The following is a 25,288-nucleotide window of genomic DNA, read 5'->3' on the forward strand; positions in this document are numbered from 1 at the left end:
GTCATGCACATGTAGAACCCTTGCTCATGGCCACATAATTTCAGTTGGTGTAAAAAAAAGACAAGAAAAAAGGACAAGAGTATCACCTTTTTAGGAGCAGTTTGTGTGGTCATACCAGATACATCTGTGCTCTTTTTTCCATTTGTTTCTGGGCTCTGCCAGGGGCCCCCTGGGAATTTCGCTGAGCTACATGTCAGGTGTTGACAGGAGGAGTGCTAATTTTGGTAATTCAGCACGCTGTCACTTGGTAGAAGCACTTCTGTAGCTTCTTGATTTTCTTCTTAATATTAAGTATATATGAGATTCATGTTTGATATCTCTAAAATTCCCTCTGTAATGATGATCGTGGCCATGGGATGAAACAAGAGGAGGTTTTAGTATCCAGACCCCCAAATTATGTTTGAGTGCTGTAAAGTAACTGTTGTGTTAACAGCTTTGTCTCTCTGGTCTCATTTATTTTATCAAAACACAACATCTATGGAGAAAAATTGAGTTAAAACATTTCCAAAGTGTTTGCTGTCTTTCTGAATAATGAATTGAATTTTAATAGGTTAAATACAAAATAGTAATAAATTACAATCGCGCAATTTCTTACAGAGTTTTTATTAAGATCAAAACTTATTTGTTCAGACTAGATTTATATAAATAAATCACAGTACATTTTTACTTGTGTTTAGAAGATTGTAATACATATTATAAAATTAAGAAAGTTTTTGTCCCTCAAACCATCACTGCGAAAGGAATCATGCATTATTTCTACTAAATGAACAAAATGCCCACCTAATTGAGAGAGCCTTGATACAGGTATGGCTCTAGTCTCCAAAATCAGACATGAAACATAGAGATACCAGGACTATTTATTGAACAAGAAATAATAAAGTATAGTACAATGTTCATGTGTTATTGAAAACAAAAGTATACCAAAACAACACACCTCTCTTCACGCACCTTTGCAATGGGTATTAAAAATGACAGCGGGCCAGCATGCAAAACATTCCAGTTTTACAATGTCTACGTTTGAGCAAAAGAAGGAGGAACTAAAAAACCCGGACAAAACAAACAAACAAACAGCCCAGATGCTTACAAGTCCTCATGTCATCTTCCTCTCTGTGCCACGTGTGCTGTGTTCGGTCAGCAGCTGAGGTATGTCCTGATGATACCTTTCCTGAATAGTGTCCATCACTGCCATCTGGATTCGTGCACTTTATGGACCTTCAAGGAGATGGAGGTCCTTTCAGAGAACTGCAGGACCCTGCAGAACTTCCAGCCGTAGTTCCTTGCCCAACCGGCTGTATGAGAAATTAACTGTAACCGCAGCTTCTAAGACTAGTCAGCCCTGAATATGCAGTGCCCTTACAAAATAATTCACACCTTGCACAGCTTGGTTCACATATTGTAAGGCTGTCACTTCAGTACAGAATTACAGTTGCAAGCAAGGCCTTGCACTAATTACAGCAAGATTCAAGGTGCCACTGCTATGAAATTTGTCCTGCTGCCATTTTTCCCAGCACAGAGGCCTTCTATTAAATTCTACAGTATTGTGGATTACTTTCTCTACATGCTTTTTTCTTGTAGATAAGAACATTGTTTTCTCACTTGATACTGAGATGTAATCATTTGACAATGCACTGTTCTAAAGGGAAGAAAGCATTTAATTGATGACACTTCAGATTTAGTCACCTAGTTATATTTTTTCACTTCTTTCTGTTCAAACAAAATGCATTAACAGTAAAGTAATTGCAGATAGATTTCTAACTGGGTCAAACAGATTTTTAAACCAAATTTCCAGTCCTCTTTCTCCCTTCCCATTTATTGTGTGTTATTATTAAACTAAAAGAGAGTTTGCAGCTATTTTTTCAATGACAAATAGGTCCCCTCAGTGCTCTAATGTTGCCAAGTGACAAACATGTAAATATGTCTCTTGTACCTCTGACTTTGTGTGCTCATGTTAATATAGCTACCTATCATGTCTGGTGTTTAAAAACACAAAAGTAAAACCAAATCAAACAAAAAATCAAAGAACAAAAACAACCAAAAAAACCCCCAACAACTATCCCCTCGAGCCAAGAAGGGTGGACTGAAATAACCTATTTTTTGTTCTTTTGTGTTGCCCTTTGCTGTTGTCTCACTTGGGATTGAACCAGCAGTTCCACTACTTGTAGTTAAATTGTACTTCTATATAACGTTTCTCATATGAGCTACTTTGCTGTTTCATGGATTCATTGGCATAGAAACCTGAAGTGTGCCTTGACTGGTAGGAACAGTTTGAGCACTGGGTCTTTTCTCCTACTTTCTGGTAGTCCCTGCTTCCCCAGATTGAGATGCATGTGTGTTTGTCCACTGTCAGGCAGTGGACATTTCATTTTACAGGGAAAAATGAAACAAAAGAGAATAGAAATGCTTTTAACGTCTTGTGATTTCAGGGGAAACAGATAAAGAAATATGTCAGCACTCAACTGCAGAAGGATTGTGCTGTGAGTATCTTGGCATGGGAATATCACACAGCTGCCCATTATACTCTGCCTCAGTGTTAGTTGCTTGGAAGGCTTTCCCATTCACACTGCTTTTTCATAAAACATCTGAAATGGTGGCTTGTTATGGAAAACTAAAAGTAACAGTTTTATCGCACATTGTTAACGAGTGAAGTGGGATTAAAATCTTGCTGAGATGCGTTTCTAAGCGATTTCCTTTTCTATTTTAGAATTACGATACTTGTCATAAAGCATAATTATGCATTCACAGGAAATAAGGAAACAAATGAGGATCGTGGGTTTGGAATTATTCTTGTGAGCCTTCTACTAATTTACCTCTGAGAATCATGGTTCAGAAAAGAAAGACTGAACAGTATTGGGATCATAATTTTCTCTGGGTTTCCAGGTGATCTTGCAGCAGTACATCCTTTGTTCCTTCCAATGTGCTGTTGTATTATTGTACTACAGTCCAAAGACAGCAGCAGTGTACTGGCCCACCAGAACCATAGCATCAAAATATTTCAGGTCTAGGGAATAGCATTGGTTGAGCGGAGTATAAAGGTGAAGAGTGAAGTATCCAAATATATAAAATAGCTATCATTCCATATATGCACTGCTATGATAAGGCAGATATTTGTAAAAAGCACATAGTAATGCCACAGCCTGAGTAACAGTTTGCAAATCATGAGTCAGCAAGAATTAGGGGAATTTAATAAAAAAAAATGTTTTCTTCCTCATGCCTAAGCCTTTGAGGTGTGCTGGATTCTACTTTAAATGCTCACTCAACAGATTTTTTTTTTTTTTAATAGAACTGTGTTCAAAATCATTATCTTGATGCCAGACCCATGAGAATTAAATAAACTGAGTATGGTAATAAAATAAAAAAAAACACTGGCAATTATAATGATACTACTTTTCAGTTGATGCCCCTTTGAGTTGCTAGAGACAAATCTTAGAAAGGCTTCTACACTCGTCCATGGACACAAAATGAGCCTGCTGCATAGATGTTTTCCTTTTTACAGAGGTTACTGTTGCTAACATTGCAGTGGGAAAGCATGCAGCTGCCTGCTCTGCGTTCCAGGCAGGGATGCATGTATACTGATTTGTCCAGGAAATGAAAGAACTCTACTTCAAAGGAACAAGTTCTCCTTCTTTGCTCATGCACATCTCCCCATGTTGACTCCCAGGACATGGGCCTGAGTAAAGAGTGCAGGATTTTGCCTGAAGTGAAGATCATGCATGAACAGATATGAACATCGTATTGTATCACTGGCCTGCTGATATAAAGCTTCAGTTGAAAGTGTAGTGAAATAGTTTTGCCAGGGCAACTTGATATCTGTATTTTTCATTCTTCTGGAAATGCTCAGTTAACCGTCTGAAATTTTGCTTGGGCAGGTTTTGAAGAGCTGTTTAGTTTGCCAGCGGCATCCCTGCATGTGGCAGCTGTATTCTCCACAGCATGGCATGAGATTTTGGAAAACCACTGTACTTACAGGACTTCTGCTTTATAGCTGCACCAAACATTTACAACAGATCCAAGATTTCCTGTGAGTGCCAAGCTGTGCTTGACCCATTAGCAATTCTGATTTTCTAGAAGATCTTCAATTGATAGGTTATAAAACTATTTTATTTTTTTTTTCAGATTTTGGATCAAAATTTCAAATATTTTTTTCAATCTGTGCATGCATATTTGTGTCAGCAAAATTGCAAACCCAAAATGCTTGGTGAGAATTCAACACATACAAGATATGAAGCAATGTGTGTGCATATAAACTTATCTAAACTGTATATAAAGACAGGGGGTCCCTATCCGTAAGTATGTAGCAGGCAACTAGATTGTATAAAATACCCATATTTTGCATTTGCAATTTTAAAATAAAAATTCCCATGTTAAAACTTGAATCAAATTCTCTCTAGAAAACTTTGAAGGAAGAGAGAACTCCATGCATGGCTAAGGAAGTGGCAAAACTTTATCTCAGGGGCTCTTGTTCCAGGGCATAGATTTCATCAGGTGGAAGAGTTCAGTGCTTTAATTATTTTTTTTAATGGTCATAATTTATCAGCATTTACAATATATCATTATGTATGACAGCCCTGTTAATTCTACTACAAATAATAAAGACTTCACAGGCACTATACATTTGGAACAGCATTTCAAAATGACATTGGGAGTGTGCGTGCACATGCACGCACATGTGTGTGCTTCCATATATGATAAAGCATAGCTGCCTGTGATATGCTTCCAACTTTTTGCAGTCTCATGGAAACAACTGAGAAACATTGACTGGAAAATCATCTACAAAGGTTGAAGACTAACAGCCTCCATGTTATACAGATGGGTATCTTCTTTCTAAAAGAACATACTGTCATTACAAATACCATATGTATCTTGTTCTCACCCAACAGAACTTTTTTTCAGTTTTTCAGATGTGAAGGATTTCTGCAAAGAACCGTATTTATTTTTTTTCATGTAAGGTGAAAGGAGGCACCAACTGAGATTGAGGACGCAACTTGTCATCAAAAATAAATGTCTGATGACAATCATTCTTGGAAAAAAAATTATTTCAAAAGCTATCCATTCACAATACTGCAAATACAAGAACCATATTTGTTGCTGCTTCCTGTATTTGTTGGTTTTCATTGCTATCATGTTGCTTGTAAAACCTGGGTTATTCTAATGAACAGATATTATGACTTGAATTTGGGTAATGCTTACGACCATACAAATAATCTATCAGTAGCAATAGTGTCAGCTGGAGAATTAATGCTACAAGTGGATAACATTATGCTACTTGAAACCAATAGCTCTTCACACAGTAGAAGACTGAGGGTCCTATTCAGCAAATATTCAAGGTCCTATGGCTGTGGCCACAGAGGTTCCAGAAGCTCTCGCTGAGTCTAATCCTGATTCAGGAACCAAAATGATATGCTGTGTATATATTTCTCTGCACAGCCTGGATGCGCTGGACACCCTCCCCCACTTGATTCCTGGGAAGGAAAAAAATATGTCTCTGTTTAGCTCAGTGACATGAAAAGCAATCCACAGTAATGAAATCTAAAGAAGTTAGCCAGGCATGTATGAAAAGAACAGGATGCCTGTAAAAAGGGAAGAGCTGTCAAAACCTAATTGTGGGCTCTGGCTGCAATAAAATTTATCAAAGAGGGAAGACAGGTTGGATATAAGGATGTAGACAACTTCTGCTAAGAAACACTTCTCACGTTCTGGGAAATTGTAACCATTACACTATTCCTCACATGCTTTGTCAAGCTGTTCCTATCAATGCTTGGCTACAGCCGAGAGCTTGGTGATATGTTTTCTAAACCCAGCTCCCAAATGCTCAGGTATGCATTTCAAGTGTGGCACTTCAGCCAGTAGCTAGCTTGTCATTGAGGGCACAAACATACAGGCAGAGGTCCCCGACTTTGCTTGATCTTCTTTCTCAGCATACTTGCATGTTGGCAGCACCCATGCTCTGAAAAGGCATGGCGCAACATGAGCTGGGAGCGCTCAAAGGTCTCCCTGCTGAAACTGTGCTGTGGTGGTCCCCCGGCACTAGTAAATGTAATGGCTTATGGACACAGGGCAAGACTGTGGTATTTTTGCCATTTTGTAGCATCTTCCTATTGCCTGATAATTATTTAGGTACTGCCTAGGGTTAGCGCTTACAACCAAGGAGGTAAAGTCCTCAGCTGCATTCTGGTAACATGGCTGCACTCTGGTGCATAAAGTATACTCAGAGAGGCTGCAGACTGCCTGCCTCTGTATATTAGGTGCTTATGGCATTGTTCGTGGCTTGATATGAATACAATGGTCTTTCCTGTCTTTCAGCATTGGGGGTAACATTGTGGTTGTTCATAAACACAGTAATTTCTTTTGACTGGGATTACTGCCTGACTTCTGCCAGTGATAGCAACAATAACAGTAAGTCACGATAACTCTTAGGAAGTAATTTAGTTAGACCTTTGATGAGTGTTTGTGTCTCATGAATCAGAATTAGCATTCCCTGTATTGGGGAGAGGATTAGACAGAGGGATTAAAAGGACATCTTTACCCCACTGGACTCTCTGGAATAGCCCCTGAGGATATGGCTAAGAAAGAGTTCAACAGGAATGCCAAATTTCTGCTGAATAGGTTAAAAGGGTGAGGAAGCCTCTTCGGCAGCCATCCAAGCGCAGAAGACCTGCATAACATTTCTGCTGAATAGGGCCCTAAAGACAAAAAACAAAACAAAACAAAACAAAAAAACCATAGGAACCTTGAAAAGCTTTTCTGATTGTGTGGCTTCTTATCAACGCCTCAGATCTCCAGAGACACTTAAACATTATTTTTAGTGCAGTTAGGCATCCCTTGACATGTGCTAGTGGCATGGATGATACATTCTTACAAGAGAAGAAGTCAAATTAGGTTGAGATGTATAGATATAGATATATGTATATGAAAAAAATAGGTCTTGGTTGTTCTGTAAACAAGGTCCATTTCTTTATATCAATTATCAGTGAAAGTTACCCAAGATCCTATGTAAAAAACAAAACCAAACTCTTAATTCAGTGTATAATGTTTGGTGTTTTCATGTATATATTAAAGCCATTAATTACTTTCTGTTCCCCTAAAACTGAAAGGAGCAGACTTAACTTGTGTGTTATGTTGACTTTTAATATTGGTGTTTCCGAGCCCTTTTCTAGGATTTAGTGCATGCATGTGGATCTTGGTTTTGTTCATAAAATTTTATCCAACTTCTAATGCCATATGGAAGAATTTTCGCAATTATTGTAATGGGGAAGCAAGAAATAAAAGTCTTACCTCTGCAAGAGGATGCCAGTGAGCAATGGGTTTCCGAGGGTATGAGAGCATTTCATTCCAGTGGTCGCGACCTAGACTTTCTGCATCGTTGCCTACTTGACATACTCCAATGACCTCATTGTGACCTATACTGTGAAAATTTTCCATAATATTTTTTTTTCTTAAAATTTTACCTTTAGAACCATACCATTTACATATTTCATTAGAAACATTAATCACAGATTTTTAGAATTATTTCTTGCCTGAAAAATGTAATGAACTGTAAAATATATAGGGTTTGCTCTCTGCATTTCCCACTAATCAGAATAATTTAGTATTTTCCCCATTGTAGCATACACTGTGTGTCTGTGTGCATTTGTTTCTTGTTTTTGCATGAAGAATGTAGAAAGTTCTTTGCCTGTGTTCTGTAATTAGTTGCAAATACAAGTAAACTCTAGGCCACAATTTTAGAAATGGAAGTGTGTATCTAAGGGGTTGGTGTAATTGTGCACAAACAGAACATCAGTGTGTGGAATGTCTGATTATATGTTCAGTTACTTCAGTTCTGGTCAGCATATATGTTGCTTAGTTATGTCAGTAATGGATGCAAATCTATATTTTAAAATTTAGAAAGGAAATTCTGCCTGTCAATACAAGAAATTTTAGTCTTCTACCAAAGTCAACATAACATTACTTTCCCATTTATTGGAAAGAAAATATAACTTTGTTTTTGGATGCAAATCTACTGTGCAATATTTTATAAGTGAATAGATGATGTTATTTTAGAGCTACAGGTATCTCACCGGTCGTAATCCATAACAGCTATCGACAAGTTAATTTGGTCAATGTTTTCTGGAGGGACGTCAAAGACTATGGCTTCATTGTAAACAGGATTAAGGGTATTCCTCTTGGTGGAAGTTTTTCTTTTCTTTAGTCGCCTTCCTTCACACATTAAAGAAACCTTCACGTAGGGATCTGTGTGAATCATAAGAACAACATTGGTTTTCTTTTCTTGTTTTTAAGCAAACGTAAATTGAAAGTGAAGGGAGCAGCCTTCTTGTATGCCCATGCCTGCTTGCAGAATTAGTCACCTGGACCTGACCGGAATTTGAGCTTCTTTGTTAGCATGGAATGCCTGGGAGACAGTGGAGCTTTGAAAGCTTTACCTGGTTGACTGCTTATAATGAACAATTTAGGATCAAGAAGCTCCTTGTTGTGTACCGACTTCTCAAAGGGTATTAAAATATCCACTGAACCATGTTATACATGACTGTTTTATACAACAGCCTGTGTATCAGCCTATTTATAACAGCCTAATTACTTGTACAGATTTGTAGGACAGACAGAAAATGACGATATTTTACACAGTGGGATTTACTGATGTACAGTTAAATATAATCCAAAGTGTAACAATTAGTGCCTTATATTTCTTAAGAGAATTATAATTATTTTTAAACTCCTGAATGTAGTAAAAAAAAAGCTATTTCTTTGTAGCTCCTTTTTAGGAGCTCTACAACTCCCTGCTAGTATTTAGAAGTCATCTATGAACTCTTATTTACATTAGCTTCTTGTTTCCATCATCAAATTTTGAAAGGGTTGCTGAAAGGAGTCTGGGATGATCACTGCTTTGTCCATATGCCAACAACAGCAGAATTGGCTCAGTGGCTCTTGGAGACCATCAAAGAGGGTCAGTCTGCCTCTGTGCTGTAGCCATAACAAATAGTCTGCTGTACAAACAAATTCCCAGTGTTATGAATGCAGTTTGGGTTTGGCCAAGTCGTGCTATTCTGAATCACAGTGGCTTTAGAAATAATAATCTTGCTGTCTTTTTAAGAGCAGATTATTTTAAACTGTTAGTTGGAACAGAACAAACTAAAATACATTATTTACTTCTCAAAAACTCTTGTACTCAAGTAACTCAAGAGCTTGCAGTATAAGAACCCTCTTCTCAAAAATCATTCTGGGAATTGACAGGGCTGAGTTCTGTGACTCAGGAGGGAAATGGTACAGAAATCCAAATGGAGCATTAAATTCATTCCTACCTGATGCTCCTGTGATATCCATTGCCTTTAAATTTCTTGCCTTTATTATTGTAATAGTTAGTCTACCAGCTGTTGGAAGGTAGCAGAGTGAAAACATCAGGTCACCAAGATCCACATTATCCTGTTCCAAGGAGAGACACACAAAGTGAAGCAATAATAACAATTTTCCCTACCCATAACAGGAGGTAAAGATAAAGTACACCTTTGGGGATCTACAGTTATGCAAGCAAAAGCTGAATTCTCATTAGGAAACACATCTGAAAAAGTAGATAACCACCTGCATACAAGATTCAAGTTACTACATTTGTTGCTACACCACCAAAATTCTCAAGTGTAAATATGGTTATAGTTCCTAGCACTCAGTCCTTGCAGATGAAACACATTTAAGTGATGAGATACAGTGTGAGGCATTGGAATACGTTTATTCTATGTTTTGTAGTCATTTGTGTGTATCGTTGATAAGTTGCAATAGATCTTTGTGCCTTTCCTTCTGGTCTGCATAGAGAGGTTCACAGAAAGAACATTGGTGGGGCAGGGCAAAGTTTTATGCAACTCTCAAGCTTGCATAAACTCAGGTGTGATAGGTGTGAAGTCACTGTGGTACTGGGGCAGTCTCTGCTGGAAGCAGAGGAAGGACATTACCTCCTGTGCCTTGCACAGACAAGCTCCCTCAAGCTTATCCACCTGCTAGAATGATTTGCAACCCTTTCCTTTGTCACTGGCATCAGGGTTTCAGAAAGGTAGTAGAAAATGAGCAAACCCTGTTTGCAGTTACAAAGCATCTGCCTTTTTTTTAAAAAAAAAAAAAAAAGGATATATAGCTCTTTTATTAAAAAAATATAATGAATAAATGATTGTATTAAATGATTTCTGAGATTTGATTTGCATTTTTTTGACTGAACAGTGAACTGGTACTTTAATAGACCTATGTCCTGTAAGCTAATATTTCATTCTTGATTGAAAAAGGTTATCCTGTCCAGCAAATTGAAAGCTACATTCTAGGTTTTATAAAGAAGGGAAATACAGCTATTGTGGAATATGTGTATCTTGCCCACCTAGCTTTGTGCAACAGCTTCTCTCCTTTCCCAGGTTGTCTCCTTCTGTGTCAGTTACCAAAAAATGAAGGGTGGTGAACATAGAAAGTGAGTGAAAATACCTTGAAACAGCACCTAACAGGTTAGTGTTTGTGTCTGAGCTAGCTGCTGTACAGACCAATGCCCAGAGCCTGTGTGGTCACTTTATATAGCTTCATGAGTTGGCAGGGGAGACACGCAGGACAGAAAGAATTGCTATCACAGCGTGGTAAAAAAATGTTATGTTGGAAGGGATTTTTAGAGGTCACTTTATCCAACCCCTTGCTCAAGAGAGGCATCTTTGCTTTAGTTCTTCTCAGCTTATGCAAGGGAAGAAAAAATCATCATGTACATTCTTTCAGAAACAGGTCCTTTCCTTGTGCTGGCATTGGAGACAGCTGTTGTCAAAGAAGGAAAAACCTGATATTATGGTCCCTTTGTCAGCAATAACTAGCTTTTAACCCTGACTTGACTTCAACTATCATCTTTTTCATTCTAAAGATCAGTGTTTCGTGGTAGCTGTAAAGCTAATAAAGGTTGTGACAATATCAATAGCTGATATGACTCACCCTGTTTAGTGTCTCTTGATGGCTCATACTTGGAAGCAGACCTGCTGCAACAGACTCTGCGTCACTGACTCACTTTGTGGGAGGACCAAAGGGCTATTTGAGAAGGTGGTGCTGTAAGAAGTCCTACAGACTAAAGTGATGTCAGCACATCCAGGAGAAATTTCTCTTGGCTAACACCTGCACTTAACATTACAGGAGGAATAATTGATCTCTGAAATTTTCCCAGTGGTCATCTGGAGCTTGATACCTATAACCTGGGGAACAGGAAGCAAAGATTTCATTTATCCTTCCCATTGTGAGGGAGAACAACTGCCAGAATTTAAATGTACTTCTCCAGCTCCGAGGTGCTGAGATTCATAGCTGTGGAATTTTCTCTTGTGCTACAACTCTGAGGGGAGCAGAATTTCATAAGCCATTTAAAGAAATTACTGAGTGAAACCACTTTTTGACAATTTGGTGGAATCTGTCACTCTGGCCAATTTTGATTGAGAGGTTATTTTTCATGAATTGGTCACAATCTTTTAGGAGAAGGTGGCATTGTTGAATCACTCGGGTTTTCCCTAACCATAAAGAAGCCCATCAGGCATCTGTTGTTTTAACTGTGTATCTTGGTATTCTTAGATATTGTCAATGATGTCAAAGTCATTCTGTATTCATGTTCCACATGCTGACTAGTAGTTCATTATGTGAGTACTGTAAATGCTTTACTGTTACTACCAAATACAAGACTTTCCATTCCAGCCTTGATCATCCTGAATGAACGTTTTAAAACCTTCTGTCAGTTCTTATCAAGAAGTTCACAGGTAAATGAATTACTATACAATTGTTTTAGATACAAATTCCAACAAAAAATGTTAACCCTCTGCTTAAACAAACTGGTTAGGAAAGAAGAGATCCCATGTGTTGAATGCAGTGTTAGGAATTATGCCATAATATACTTATCCACAAGCTTTGCCTTATGTTTGAAAAATGATCATCACCTACACTGTGATGTATTTTTTTAGCAAATGCTGCAATGACAATAATACTTTGTTAATGCTTTTTCGAAAACTGCGCTAGGCATTATACAGGAAAAACATTGTTAAACTGGAAAGAGAGCCTGTAGTTTCTTCAGTCTTCTCCAGTTCTAGAAGTCATAGGTGCTGTAGCAATAGATCACAGATGATTGTGAGACTCAGTCTGTTCGTATGCCAATGCTTGTAGTAATCTAACCATGGCAGTCTGAGAATGTAACTGAAGGCAAGCTCACAGGCAGCAGCAGGAAAGAGACATACTTCTGGCATGCAAATCCTTCTCGGAGTCTGAAAAAAAAGCCCTGTCTTCTCACACTTTCATTTGGATTTGTAGGGAATTAACTACTACTCCACAATACTGGTTACTTGTAAATGTTTTCTTAATTTTGGAAAGATAGATTTTCTAACAATGAGTCTTTCCCAGTGCCCTGGCTATTCCACCCTGCTTACCCCTATTTTCTGTAGTCAAAGGGCAACATTTTTGACTGTTCCAAACATTGTAAATCTTGCTGTTGCGGCTTCAAGGTTCAACTTAATGAGGGATTGTTCTTCAAAAAGTATCACAAACCATGACCGCACCACAAAATCTGCATGTGTGTGTTCATCTGCCTGGGTAACTGCAGTGGAACAGGCAGCATGCTCTGACTGGAGATGAGTGGTGTCACAGGAATGACTGTTGCATCCAGCAAACACAGATCCTTACAGTTTCTTAACAGCTTTTAACAGAACCAAGGTCTATGTAGCAGAGGACAGAGAGCGTTATTGTACATATTCACTAGTTTAAAATCACTGAGCCACATGGCTTAAGCCATGGATTGTCACTAAAGGTGTACCAAATGCTCAAGAAATAGCTTTGAAGAACAGAATTAACAAGCATAGAGGATAGGATCTTCTGCAAGGATTATGCTTCTGTTTGAATTGAGTACTTATGTGTTACTATGTATGCTTGACAAAATGTGGCGATATAAATATTACACTGCCGGAGACATTTTTAAATTCCTGCTTAGGAAAAGATTTCATAATATTGTAGGTTATCAAGTCATGTATTTTGTACATTCCAAAACTGTGTCTAACTTTATTTAGTGTGGTAGTAATACCATACTTTGCAAGTTACAGTGCAACCAGGACAGCCCTAATATAACCAGACCAAAAGGCTGGTTACTAGTATTAATAACTTAAAAGAAAACATTCGAAACAAATATGCTGTGATAAACATACCTAAGGTCCAAGCTCCTCTCCCATTGACCTCAAAAACTGTCCACGATCAGAGGAAGAAAGCACTACCTCCATTTTTAATCTATAACCTGCTCATTCCTGTATTCTAAAAAAGGTGGAACAAGATTGGTGCCTGCTTTGCTTTTCTAGTGCCCCAGGCTTTAGGTTCAGGCTTGGGGTGATGGCTGCGTGCCCTGATGTTGCTAGCTGTGCCTTACAGTGAGCCGCACAACCTGTCTGGTGTCTGTTTCTGATAATCCTGCCTAGATTTGCCTCTGAGCCTGTGTTCTGTTAGGGCAGTCCTTTATTCAACAGGGCAAGAGCATGAAGTTTCCTCCTTAAAAAATTGCCCAGTGTTACCTGGGAGAGATAGATGTATTCAATATCAGGTAAGCAGTCAGCTGGAGAGTTCAAACCAGAGGTGTAAATCACAAGGTTTGCCTGAAAACTGTTTCTTCACAAAGGCAATGAATCCCTTACTGGAACCTCAAAATAAGTACGACACTTTCCTCGCTGTTAGGAGTGCAGAGGTATGATCCTCCTCACATTGTGCTTCCTCTTTGTTCCATTTCTAGTGGAAATATTTAATATATCATAAAAATAATATTATTTTAATAATTTCTAGTGGCTTCTACTGAAAGGTTTATTGTTCCTGCTTTTCCCAGAAAATATTTGTTGTTGTCCCCCTGTAAAACTAACAAGGTGATAATACATTTTTTAAAATGCTGAATTCCAATGGTAATGTTAATAGCTTGTTAGACTATAGTCACACAGTATTTACAGATTTTAAAATTATTAATTTCATTACAGATTACCCTGCAGGATAAATCACTCCTCATACTGTGTCAACAGCTCCATGCTTGCGCTTAGGTGAGTATAACTCAGCATATTAAACAGGGAGACGTGTGATGTTAAAAAGAGGACTGTTATGATGGCTTCAGCTTTGATTCCTTGGAGGCTGCATTAAGAAGCTCAGATTGGTTCAAACCTTCTCAGTGGAATCTGGAAGTTACCTGGTAGTTAGGGAGTTTCTGACAAATGGGGATGAATTTGGGAACAGATTTCTCTGGTGGATGGGTTATCCCTTCTCATAAATACATTTGGGTGCAGAAAATAGGTATGTAAAATCACGCAAAACAGGCAGCAAGGGATGGAAGGAAAGAAGAGAAATTATATGTTACAACTTCATTTTTGCTTCTGGTCTAGAAGAAAATATGCTGTCCTTGAGTTAGGCCATCATAAGTTTTGTGCCCATTTCTGCAGAAACTTGCATTTTGTATTTCTGGAGCAGACAAGCTGTGATAGGCTTGCTATCATGCAGTGCCTGTGCGCTCTAATTAAAGCATATGTCTCCATTATACTAGGTTCCTCAGTTCCTCATCTATAAAAAGACAGACACTACTTTTTAACTTTTCTGGAATGTTGCAAAAATAACCCTAATTATGGATTGTGAGGTGCTCAGATGTATTTTTATGCATCTCATCAACTTACCATTAATGGGAGCACTTACAGGCAGTGATACCCTTGCTTATTTCTTCTAAAGTTGCTAACTGTTGAAAGAGATTTTCAAGGCACTAGTGGTTTTAGAGATTTTATAAATTATTATTGCTATGTCAGAGCTGTACAGCCCAGGCAATGGTAACTTTGCATACTACCACCTTTAGCAGTTATACATGTCTCTGCAAAGGTAACTGGAAAAGAGAAAAACAGCAGAGGTTTCATGAAAGGAGATGATATCATTTGAGCTTCTGAAGTACAGAAAGGATTGATTACCAGTATTTAATTAAATTATCTCTTTTTTCCCCCCAACCTAGCTGAGGAGCATTAGTTGTATTTTAAACAAAAAAGAATCTTCCCAGTTATTTCATAATGTTTAATGGAATTACACGTCTGTAATGCAAGACATTTTTTACTCTACATCATTCTAATATTTGATAATGTGGGGTTTTGAATTTTGCAGGGATTTTTTTTAGAGGAGGTTCACTCTGCTAAGATGAGGACAATTTAAGTATACTAGGTATATGTGTTACGTCTAAATGAATTAAAAATACTTTAAGAAGTGCTATCTGCTTTTTGGGATATACATTTGTTAAATTGTTCCTCTGTGTTGAGAAGTCTGGATTCAGATTTGAGTGAGCCAAGATATTAATTCAGTTCAGGTACATGTCCAGGACACAAATATTATGCAAATACCGTACTAAACAAATTTGAGACTCTAATCTGTTTGAGAATGATTGTAAATCTAAAGTATCTAACATGACAAACTCATAAAGTTATCTCTACATTTTTGATTATTTCATCATAGAATTATTTTGAGTTATATGTATGAGAAATGTGTATCAAGAAAAACTCTTTAGAAATGTTCGATTTTAATTGAATTTGCACGTGACTAGAAGAGTGCCAGCTGCCTTCTCATTACATGTTTTAGGATGAATAGAGAAGATATGACTGGAAAATTCTATTTTCATGATATTTTAAATCAAAGAAATGAACTCTAGTAAAGTAGGCATTTATTAATGCCTCAATCAAACTGTATCTACAGAGATATGATTAAGTAAAGTTTGTGGAAAATGGGAATGGCCTATCTTTTACAATTATTCTTTCAATACATCAATGTCAGGCTATATTTCATGTTTTAAGTTAATTTGCACATTGTATTATTTTTTCAGTGTGATTCCATTTTTTGCATTTCATTGTCTTTATTTCTTTCATTCATGGTTTTCTTAAAAAATGAAAGCAAATAAGTAAAGAAGCTTCTAGAGCTAGATATGTGAAAATGTCTGATTTCACTTACTAGGAAAGAACATTAAAAAACCATTCTAAAGCTTGGTTTCACTATAGTGAAGGAAAATAAGAAAGCTGAAGTGTTTGCATATAATTCACTCTGGATTTCATACTGCTTTGGGTACACAATATAATTTTCACATCAAGTCACAGACTGGCTATCAGCTTGTATGCCTATACAACTGTACGAACTGTAGAAGCTAGTCTGATGGGATGCACAAAAAGGCAGGATAAGAAAGGGCACCTTTGAATCCCTGGTACTCTCTCCATGGGCTTGTCTGTGGCATGGCACTTGCTACTTTGCACACATTGGACCCGAGAGATTCTTGCATAACTAATACAGTGAAAACTATCACCAACTAACGAATTTAAGCAAAGAAGCCTTACAAGGGGGAAAGAAAGCGCTTAGGCCAGCCAGCTGACAGAAGGTGTTTTGTGTTTGAATTTAAAAACAATAATTAAAAAAAATTCCTCTGACAACTAAGTTCAATTTTGCTGCTTAACTAAATATTTAGCTAGATTTTCCTCTATTAGGATTTATATTAATAATGCCAAGATGATACCACAACAGAGTTTCTATTACCTTTTCTCTGAGGTATTCTGGAGCACCTTATTATAGTCAGTCATCTTGCCTGACAGACCAATTCTGAATACCACAACTCTGTGCTGTACTTCACAGGAACTGACAGAAGTAGGAATCCTTCCTGCAGACTGGGTCGTAGAGAGCTACTATGATTATCAACTCAGGGAATGTATGTTCTCATTTTAACTTACTCATAGTTTTGCCTAGCATCTTGGCAACTTCTATATAAAGACAGTATCAAAAGTAAAGCATCCAGCAGACAGCAGATCCTCTATCTCTGCTTCAGAGCCTGGAGATCTTTTGATGTAGATTTTTGGGGTTTTTTCTCTCCTGTTTCCATCATCCTTGTGTCATGTCTACTTTTCTTTAAGGCAGATCACTGCAGTCCACATAAGGAGGATTCTCCATATGCAATTTTGTGTTGTGCCAGTCAGTCAAGATATCTTATAAAGTGGGTAGCTGTCAAAAAGTCAAAAGGATAAGCCTTTCACTTTCATATATTTCAGAACAAAGATCATGTCTTTGAGAAGAACAGACACATAACTTGCCCTTGCCACAATGTCCTTAGTCCTTAGTAAGTGAAGGACAGAGGCCTTTTCCTGTAGGCAATGTACTTATCTCTCTAAAGACTCAACATCTCCACTGCCATAATTTAAAACCTATAAATAGGATGGCAGTGATTAATTGAAACTGCCTTTCCAATCGGTTAGCTGCATATTGTCCTCAGTTATCTGAAGGCATTTACAGAATATATTTGTTCTTATGGAGTCATTCAAGATAAATTTATTGCTAAATTATTCTGTAATAAGATCCTGCTTTAAAAAAGCCTTCATTCAGTAAAGATAAACTTCACACACATACTTATTTTTACACATATGCTTAATTCCTATAGATACTACTGTCTTTGAATCCTTTACATAGATTTCCAATTCCGAACAACTAAAGTGCTTTGCTGAATTTGGGCCTAAGAGTGAATCTAATGAATTATCCTGTAGCTATTGAGATAATGTCTTAATTTGTCCCAAATGAAATTGATGAACTGGGGAGACAGTCTGAATTGAGCTAATGAAAATTAGTAGAGACACGATTGGAAAAGCTGGAGTACTTGTCCTGTTTATGTGTATGTGGCCACGTCAGAAATTGATTTCACAGAAAACAACAGAAATGAGGAATTCTGAAAAGGAAACTTCTGCAGAAAGTTAATATAAGTAATTTTTAACCTCCTCATCAGTTATTAAGAGGAGGAAAGAGTGTGTACACAGAGTTGTTTCTGAAGGCTTGCTAGATGGCATTGTTGGTCAGAGGAATTAATCAAAGTTGAAGTTTCTCCTTCCAAGTTAAACTGTTCCTCTGAAAACTATTTTGTTTTCTTGAATTGTTACTGCTTTATGCAACTCTTCTATGACTTGTTGCTTTCTACAAAATACAAAGTTCAATATAGATTTAATAATACGAAAAAGTCTACCCTGACTCTTCTTTTCCAGGCATTGCAGGCTGCCTTTTAGAATTTTGACTGTTACTGGGAGGCAGGGGGTGCCTGTGCATGTGTGTGTGTGGAAGACAGGCAAAGCTTGAGAGCTAGAGGAGATAATTGCATCTTCCTGATCTAATATTTACAAATGAAAATGTCATAACCTATAAGATGTGAGTTTACAAGTGATGAGCTGTGGACAGATTTGCTCCTCCTTTTCTTCCAGTGTATCCGATTTCAGTGTAGCCCACCTTGTCACTGTTTACAGGTTGCTACCTTTGGAATTGTGCTTCACAAGTCTTTTGAAAGGGAAGCCTCTTGAGGGTGGGTTTGATTTCACAATGCTAAAGCTTTAAAGGAGAGTACCCTAGCAAAGAGTTGACTCAAACCTTTCTCTCTGCAAAGGAGGCAGTGGTGCTTTAGAAATATTGACAAGCTTGGGAACAGCAATGAAATGTAAATTGTTCTATATAGGAATAGATGTTTGGAGGGCAACTGTTTACTCGAAAGGAAATATAAAGGGAGAGCTTCAGCTGGAAACGTAAGAGTTTTGATGTTAAGTGAAGATGGTAAAAATGGAAGGACAAGTAGTTCAGGCAGACAGGGCATGCCTCACAGAGGGAAGTTTCACAAAACAATCTAACAGTGTCATCTGGAAGAATGGGCAGTAGTTTCCCAAAGAGAGACTCAAAGCTTTTAATGACTATCCATCAGTATCTGTCATGTCAAACCCAATAATTTTTCAACAGACTGTAATTGATTTGGATTAGACTTCAATTTTTTCTGAAATACTGAGATTACAAAAACAAAGAAAACCAGAGGTTAATGGCATTGTAGTGCGCAGTATCTTACAATACAAGCTAACCTGGGTGGGCCAACCTTGCTGACTTGAAAGAAAACTCTTGATGAACATCACGCAGATGGAAAGAGATGAGAAAATAAACTCATAGTTTCAAGACTAAATGCTGGTTGCTTGTAAAAAGAGGAGACTAAATTACATGTTAAGTGTTCACTGCCTCTAGGCAAATGTGAGCTTGAAGAAAATGAAGCAGCACATCCATTCTAACGCATAAAATTATTTCTACCATGAATTATTTGCCAGTTACCTCTTCCTTCAATTCTGTCATAAATTGAAAGTAATGTTTAATTATCTCAATATCCCACTAATAATGAAAATCTCAAATACATCCAAGAAAAATTGCAAGGGAGGGAGCTGGTTTTAAAAATAAGTTAACTAATCAAAATATTTTAATCCAAACTGTCTTGCCTGTTAATATTTTTTCTCATAGTGTATTAAAATGAAAATGTCAATTTAAATTAAATCTGTATGCAAATTAATGGATTGGCCTTTCACTCTACCTTGAGTTACAATGGGGCTGCATGTGAACTCACAGTTCCACTGGAATACCAAAAGATGCGCTAACCCCACTCAACTATCTGTTCATGTACAGGGACTGAAAGCAGTCAGGACGCCAGGGCCCTGAGGGCACTAACCAGCCTTACTAGCCCTGACCACCACCCAGGGTTTCCCCCCCCACCCGGCCCATGGCCCAGGACCCCATTTCAGCCCAGCCTGGGGCTGTTGTTCCCTGCCCCAGTGACACTGAAGAGTGCTGGTCTCCAGCTCCCCACCAACCATGGGCCCATGGCCTGGCCTGGCTAGGCCTGTCCCAGGGAGCTGGCTGATGCCAGGGGCTGCCCCCCAGTTCCCCGTCCTGCCCTGCTCCCTGGCTGGGGCAGTGGGACGGGACCTGGCTGGTGAGGTCCTGCCCAGCAGCACCAGAGCCCCCCTCTGCTCCTGGCACCCCAGCCCCAGGGCACAGCTAGCCCTTGTGCCCTGCTGACGCAGTCTTAAGGAAGGATAAAGTCTTGCAGAGTGGCTGTTCTGTATAAAAAAAGCTAATACAGACAGCTGCTGAAATGAGATGATATTAAAGCTTTGGGCCCTACTAACAGTGCCTCACCTTTCCTTAGCACTGAGTGACATTCTCTGTAGAGGCATTTTGTGTTGTTAAAGCCACCGTCTTTTATATCATGCATTCTGAGCACATCATTCTGAAAAGGAAACTAAGTATCTGAGTAGTGCTGAAAAAAGATGGAGAGAGTCAAAGGATCAGGAAAAAAAAAATGTTCTTTTCAGTCTGCAGAAAGCACCTGAAGTGTTTTGTGGACGTATTCATTACACTTACATTAGGTGTTCTGTACTGACTCCCTTGCTACTCAGGCTTAGCACAGGCTGTACGCAAAATGGGTAATAAAGAAAGGCCATTTTTATAAATCTGAATCTACTTTTAGTCTAAGTTAAAATTTGCTCTACAATTTTGTTTTTGAAGAAGTTGATATGAAAAAGAGAATAGTCCAAATAATATGGTATGCTTGAAAAGCAGACAGCTAATGTCAAACTCTGTGTGCAGTACCACTTCTTTCCTGCCATTCCAGAGCTTTTTTCTGAGATATATTTATTATTTTTTAAAAATCAGGTATCTCTTGTTGGATTTTGCCACCTACTGCATAATCCCATGCCAGGTCTAATTTCAGTAGAGAAAATATGGTGCTCTGCCATACATGTATCTGTGTATGTGCCTGGGAAGGCCAGAAGGGAATCATTCTGCTCAGGGCTCTAGCGTGAAGACTGCAGAAGCTGGACAAGCATGTGTGCGTTGTTCTTTGTAAACAGACAGCAAAGAGGCACTTTGCCCCTAGATTTTGACCACTTGTATATAACAGGGTTCTTTCACAGACAACTAAAACATCTGTTAGTGAAGAGTGTATTGCCATTAATCCAAACTCTGTCTAATAATTTAAAAATTCTGGTGATATCTGGAGATCAAATCCGAGTTCAATGAAATCACTGGTGTGCCCTTTGTCTTTCTCTTTCTGATAAAAAGTAATAAAAGAATTATTACCTCTGTTAATAAGGTACATCTAAGGCAGACTTTTAAAAAATAGTATTTTCTATGTACAGCTTCCTTTAACTTCGGTGCCCATTTAGCAGGTGGGGAAAGAAGCAGGGGTTTATGAATCTGTTTCTCTTATTTTTTTCTCTGAGGTATGCAGAGATTTTCTTCGTCATGATTAGAGTAAAGTTAATTTTTCTTTCAAATAGATATGTTTCCTGGGTTTTCTTGTGATTTTAAAGCCAAGGATCAAGTATCTTTCTGTTGAAGTTTCTCCATGTGTTTTGTTTCTCTAGGTACAATTCTGTCATGTTGTGCAATGCAGCCTCTCAGGTCAGGAACCACTGAGAATAGTTCATGTTTTTTTCTGGTGTAGTTTTTTTTCTAGCGCTCCCTGATGTTGAAATTCTGTTACCTTTGAGATGGACTTGGTTGCTATTAAGTGGTGTAACTAAATACAAAAAGTTGGCTTGTGATCTGTCACCTGTATATGCAATAACACTGGTGCCCTGCCAAACTCAAATGCACCATCCACAGAAAGTATCGATATGAGAGAAATGGTGTAAAGGGATCATTATGGCTTAAAAACATGTCTGAGAGCATTCTACATAACCTTCCATTAGACTGAAAGCACAACTAAATTTCACAACATGCATTTTACTGGTAACACTTCTCAATAAAATTACCCACTTTTAACAATACTAAAGCAATTTCCACAGAAGTTTCATTTACTTCTTAGTAATTTATTTAAATGGGTCATATAGAAAAGAAAATTGCTGCAAATTTCAAAGCAAAACAGCCAAAGTAAAGAGACTACTTCACTGGCTGTAATATTCAGTTAATGGATTGGGTGAAAAGGTGTGCAGTTGTACTGCTTTGATTGCCCTTTCACAGCAATTCCATTTTAATTGCAAGTTAAATGGAAGAATATAATCATGGATGCTAAGGTTAATCCTACAAAACGCATGTATTAAATATGTCAAAATAGACAACCCTCCCAAATCATTGTCTCATTTTATACCTTAGAATCTCTCTGGTTTTCAAATACATAAGGAATTAAAATAATAGAGGGAGGAAGGAAGAATGACAATAAAATTACTGATAACCAGACAGCATCATTCCAGAAGTGTGAAAAAGAAGACTCCTTTCATTCTTTGTTTCTCAAACCATGCTACAAAGAAAACTTCACATTTGCGTAAGAAGTTGGGGTTTTGGTCGTTCTTTTTTTGGGCTGGGGGGGAAAGATGGGAGAGAAGGGAGGCTCCTCTGTTTCCTCCTAGCGATGCTACTGACAATTTTGTAACAGACTGCTACGTGAAATTTGCTGACAGCATAACGTGCTGATATGCTGTAGGTATCTAACCCTCTTGGGGCAAACCTCCCTGACTGACCTTCTGAATCAATGCTGTGGAACCTGTGGTGATCTAGCAACAAGGGGATACTTTTTCCACTTCTCTTAGGCAATGCCTGGAACATTTCAGTGTTTCTTAAGTGTCTTAGCTGCTGATGCTGCCCAAAAGCTCATGCAAATCCACTACCCTCTTGTCTTTGGAGACAGTTCTGGACTATCCCCATTAGGACACTCAGGCTATGCGGATGTGGTGAAGGAGAATTTATGCTGTTGCTGTGTATCATTCACCTACCTTGTAAATAAAGAGAATATTTTAATCTTGAAGCTGTTAGGCAGTTTACCAGTCCAGTACTACATGTACTTTGAAGCTCTACAGAAATAAAAAAGCTTTCAAATAAAACTGAAGACTGTGAGGAAGTGGAAGAAAGGGGAAGGAAGAAGATAGAAATCCATTTTAGAAAATGCAGACTCTTAAATCAAGTGTATCATCCAGGTGTCTACAGCACGAGCAGGGGAAAATGTGGTTGTGTAGAGTGTGATAACGGTTCTTTTTCTGTAAGATTTGTTCTCTATCAAATATGCTCGTGTTTCCCTATTTAGATGGGTACCGCAGGCAATTTTAGGACCACTTTAGTAAGCATGTTTTCTCTCTTAAAGAATACACAGAGGGTAGTGTAAGATGTGAGATAAAGAGAGCACTAAATATAGAAGTGCTTTAAGTCCATAAAAGTGAGTCAACAGAACTTCCTCCTCCTAGAATACTTTTCTTTTAACTTGTTTTACTTTACACATGCTACCTGTGAAATGTATCTAGAGAGGAAAAGGATTTTTGCTGTGGCTTGTTTTACTCTCTTTCCGATGACATCATTTGCCTTTGCGTGAGGTGAGTCTGGGTGAGCTGGCCAGGCTTTTACCTGGTTATGTTTATATTTAGAATAACTAGTGTTATTTTGTACATACTACCTTACAGGGAGGGAAAAAAAAAGGTGCATTTTTAGAAAGTCCATGAGTGACTTAGTAAACAGTATCATGTCGTCACTTAGGTGCCTTCTCAAATTTTCGATTTAATTGCCTATAATTTAAAAACTCTGATAGTTTTGAAATGAAAGAAAAGTTGTGAGTTGACTGGTCCTAAATGGTGAGTTCACTTTAGGCTCTTTGTTGCTTTGAGAACAATCGATGATTTTGAGTACTCAGTTTGACACCTTAAAAGGGCGTCATTTCAGTTTTTTGGAAGGAAGTATGATTTTGAAAGAATTTAGTATAGTTATCTTTGAGCATCCTGACTCATAACTTTTGGAGCAAGACTCTCTGAAAAGAAAGATAGTATGGTCTTTTTGTGTGCTGCTTTAGCACTGAAAGGTTTCCTGAAATAAATTATTTTTGAGAAGAACAAAAGAGTGGCTGGATGGGGGTGAAGAGAATGAGCATCTACTGCTATATCTACTGGCTTGTTTTTAAAAAAAATATCTGTATTTTGATGGAAAAAATTATTACGGTTATAGATAGCATGAAAAGCTTTTTATATGTTGTTTTATAATAAAAACTGTGTTGAATGAAGTGTTTCTCATAGCGTTCCCAAGAATGCTGAGAGTATATACTGGGTAAAATGAAGAATTTGGAAAAGGAGCTGGCAAATGAGAAACACTGCTGAGCTACTGAAAGGAATGAGTCAGGGGTGTTCACTGCAGAAACATGCAGAATAGAATATTCTGTTTTCATTCTATTAGGACTGTGGCAGCCAGTCAAAAGTTGACAATGTGGATGTAGAACTCGGGTCATTTCTGACAGAGAGGTTTCTGCTTTCTTCAGGACCAAATTTGATAGCTCACTTCTATTTTAGCTATCAAATTTTGGAGGAGAGGGAGGAGGAGAAGATTTAAGTCTTTGCTGAGCAGGTCATTGTCATGTATTTATTTTGCAGATAGGAATAAAAGGATGGTAATTTGCTTGTTGTGCTGTTCTAGTGAATTTTCTGATGTACATCTCAGGTGATTTGTTTACATTATTCCATGTGGCTTTTTGTACTGTTTACAAGATGCTATTTCCAAATTCTAGCAAGAAGATATGCATGAAACCTGAGCTTCAGTGGGAATTCTTTCCCTGACTTTACAGTAGAGTCAAGATCTTATCCCGAGTACTACTCATTTCTACCTGCGTAAAATCTGGCTGTCCCAATAGAGTGAAGTTTATTGTTAGATTAGCATTTACTGTAAGATTCTGTGCTCAGTGGAGTACAGACATTGAAAGGTTTTAATTATTTTAAAGTGATTCCTTTCTTCCTGATGATCATAAATAACTCTCTAGGGGGCTCAAAACCAAAGTCTGCTGTTTTCTTCCTATCTTTTTTGTACACACTTGTTTCCCTGTACTGCATACATATTTATTCTATTGTTGGGGTTGTTCAGAAGAGTTATCGTAATGTAGATCAGATGGTTGATTAAACCACAGCTGGCTTTAAAAAATATTTATAAAACCCCAGTATGCTTTTAAAAAGAAAACACGTAAAGAGTTCTGAAATCAAATATACAAAATACAGTATGTGAATTGTTCTTTTGCTCTTCTGTGTTCACTTTCATAGTGTTTGGGTAACGGTTTCTATATGAATAGAAAATATTAGATATTGCATGATATTGCTAATCTCCCATTCACCACTCATTTTAAAATAATTTCACTGCAGGAAATGGAAGAGGACATGTTAGGTAGGAGGAGTGGTGGATTGCAGTCACTTGTACTGTGGCTGTTATTGGTTGCCTGACAAGCAAGGTTATATTTTCTGATGTTGTGATAAACTGCTATTTTTAAGATGCCAGATTTGGCCCAAGAATCTGAGTGGGGAATTTTATCCCAATAGTTCATATCATCAACTGTGAAAACCTCCAGCTGTCAGTTGTTTTCTGCTTCCCTGCCCATCACAAGCAAGATGCCATCACTAGTTGGAAATCTTCTTTCAGATGGTGTATGTAGCTTTAATTTTGAGTTTGTCTGATGAAAGTAGTGAATGATGAAGCACTCACTAAGGTAAGCTCTAGCTTGTGA

The 25,288-nt window shown here is 37.9% G+C and overlaps 1 protein-coding gene across 5 annotated transcripts in view; it reads right to left on the reverse strand.

The window, feature by feature from the left end:
- Positions 1–593: 593 nt before the first annotated feature.
- Positions 594–25,288, reverse strand: part of SYT9 (synaptotagmin 9) — a 72,776-nt gene continuing 48,081 nt past the window's right edge. The window contains exons 4-8 of one of the 5 annotated variants that reach the window (XM_075755241.1): positions 9,294–9,414; positions 8,055–8,226; positions 7,273–7,402; positions 6,524–6,680; positions 594–1,212 (exon numbers count right to left, since the gene is read on the reverse strand). In XM_075755241.1, coding sequence (XP_075611356.1) covers positions 6,573–6,680; positions 7,273–7,402; positions 8,055–8,226; positions 9,294–9,414 — 531 coding nt within the window. In that variant the 3' untranslated portion in view covers positions 594–1,212; positions 6,524–6,572. Of the gene's footprint in view, positions 1,213–3,810; positions 5,460–6,523; positions 6,681–7,272; positions 7,403–8,054; positions 8,227–9,293; positions 9,415–25,288 lie in introns of those variants that run through there. The other 4 variants (XM_075755240.1, XM_075755243.1, XM_075755242.1 and 1 more) reach the window with 4 other exon arrangements.

This window comes from Balearica regulorum, chromosome 5, assembly GCF_011004875.1.
Source record: "Balearica regulorum gibbericeps isolate bBalReg1 chromosome 5, bBalReg1.pri, whole genome shotgun sequence".
Taxonomy (NCBI): Eukaryota; Metazoa; Chordata; class Aves; order Gruiformes; family Gruidae; genus Balearica; species Balearica regulorum.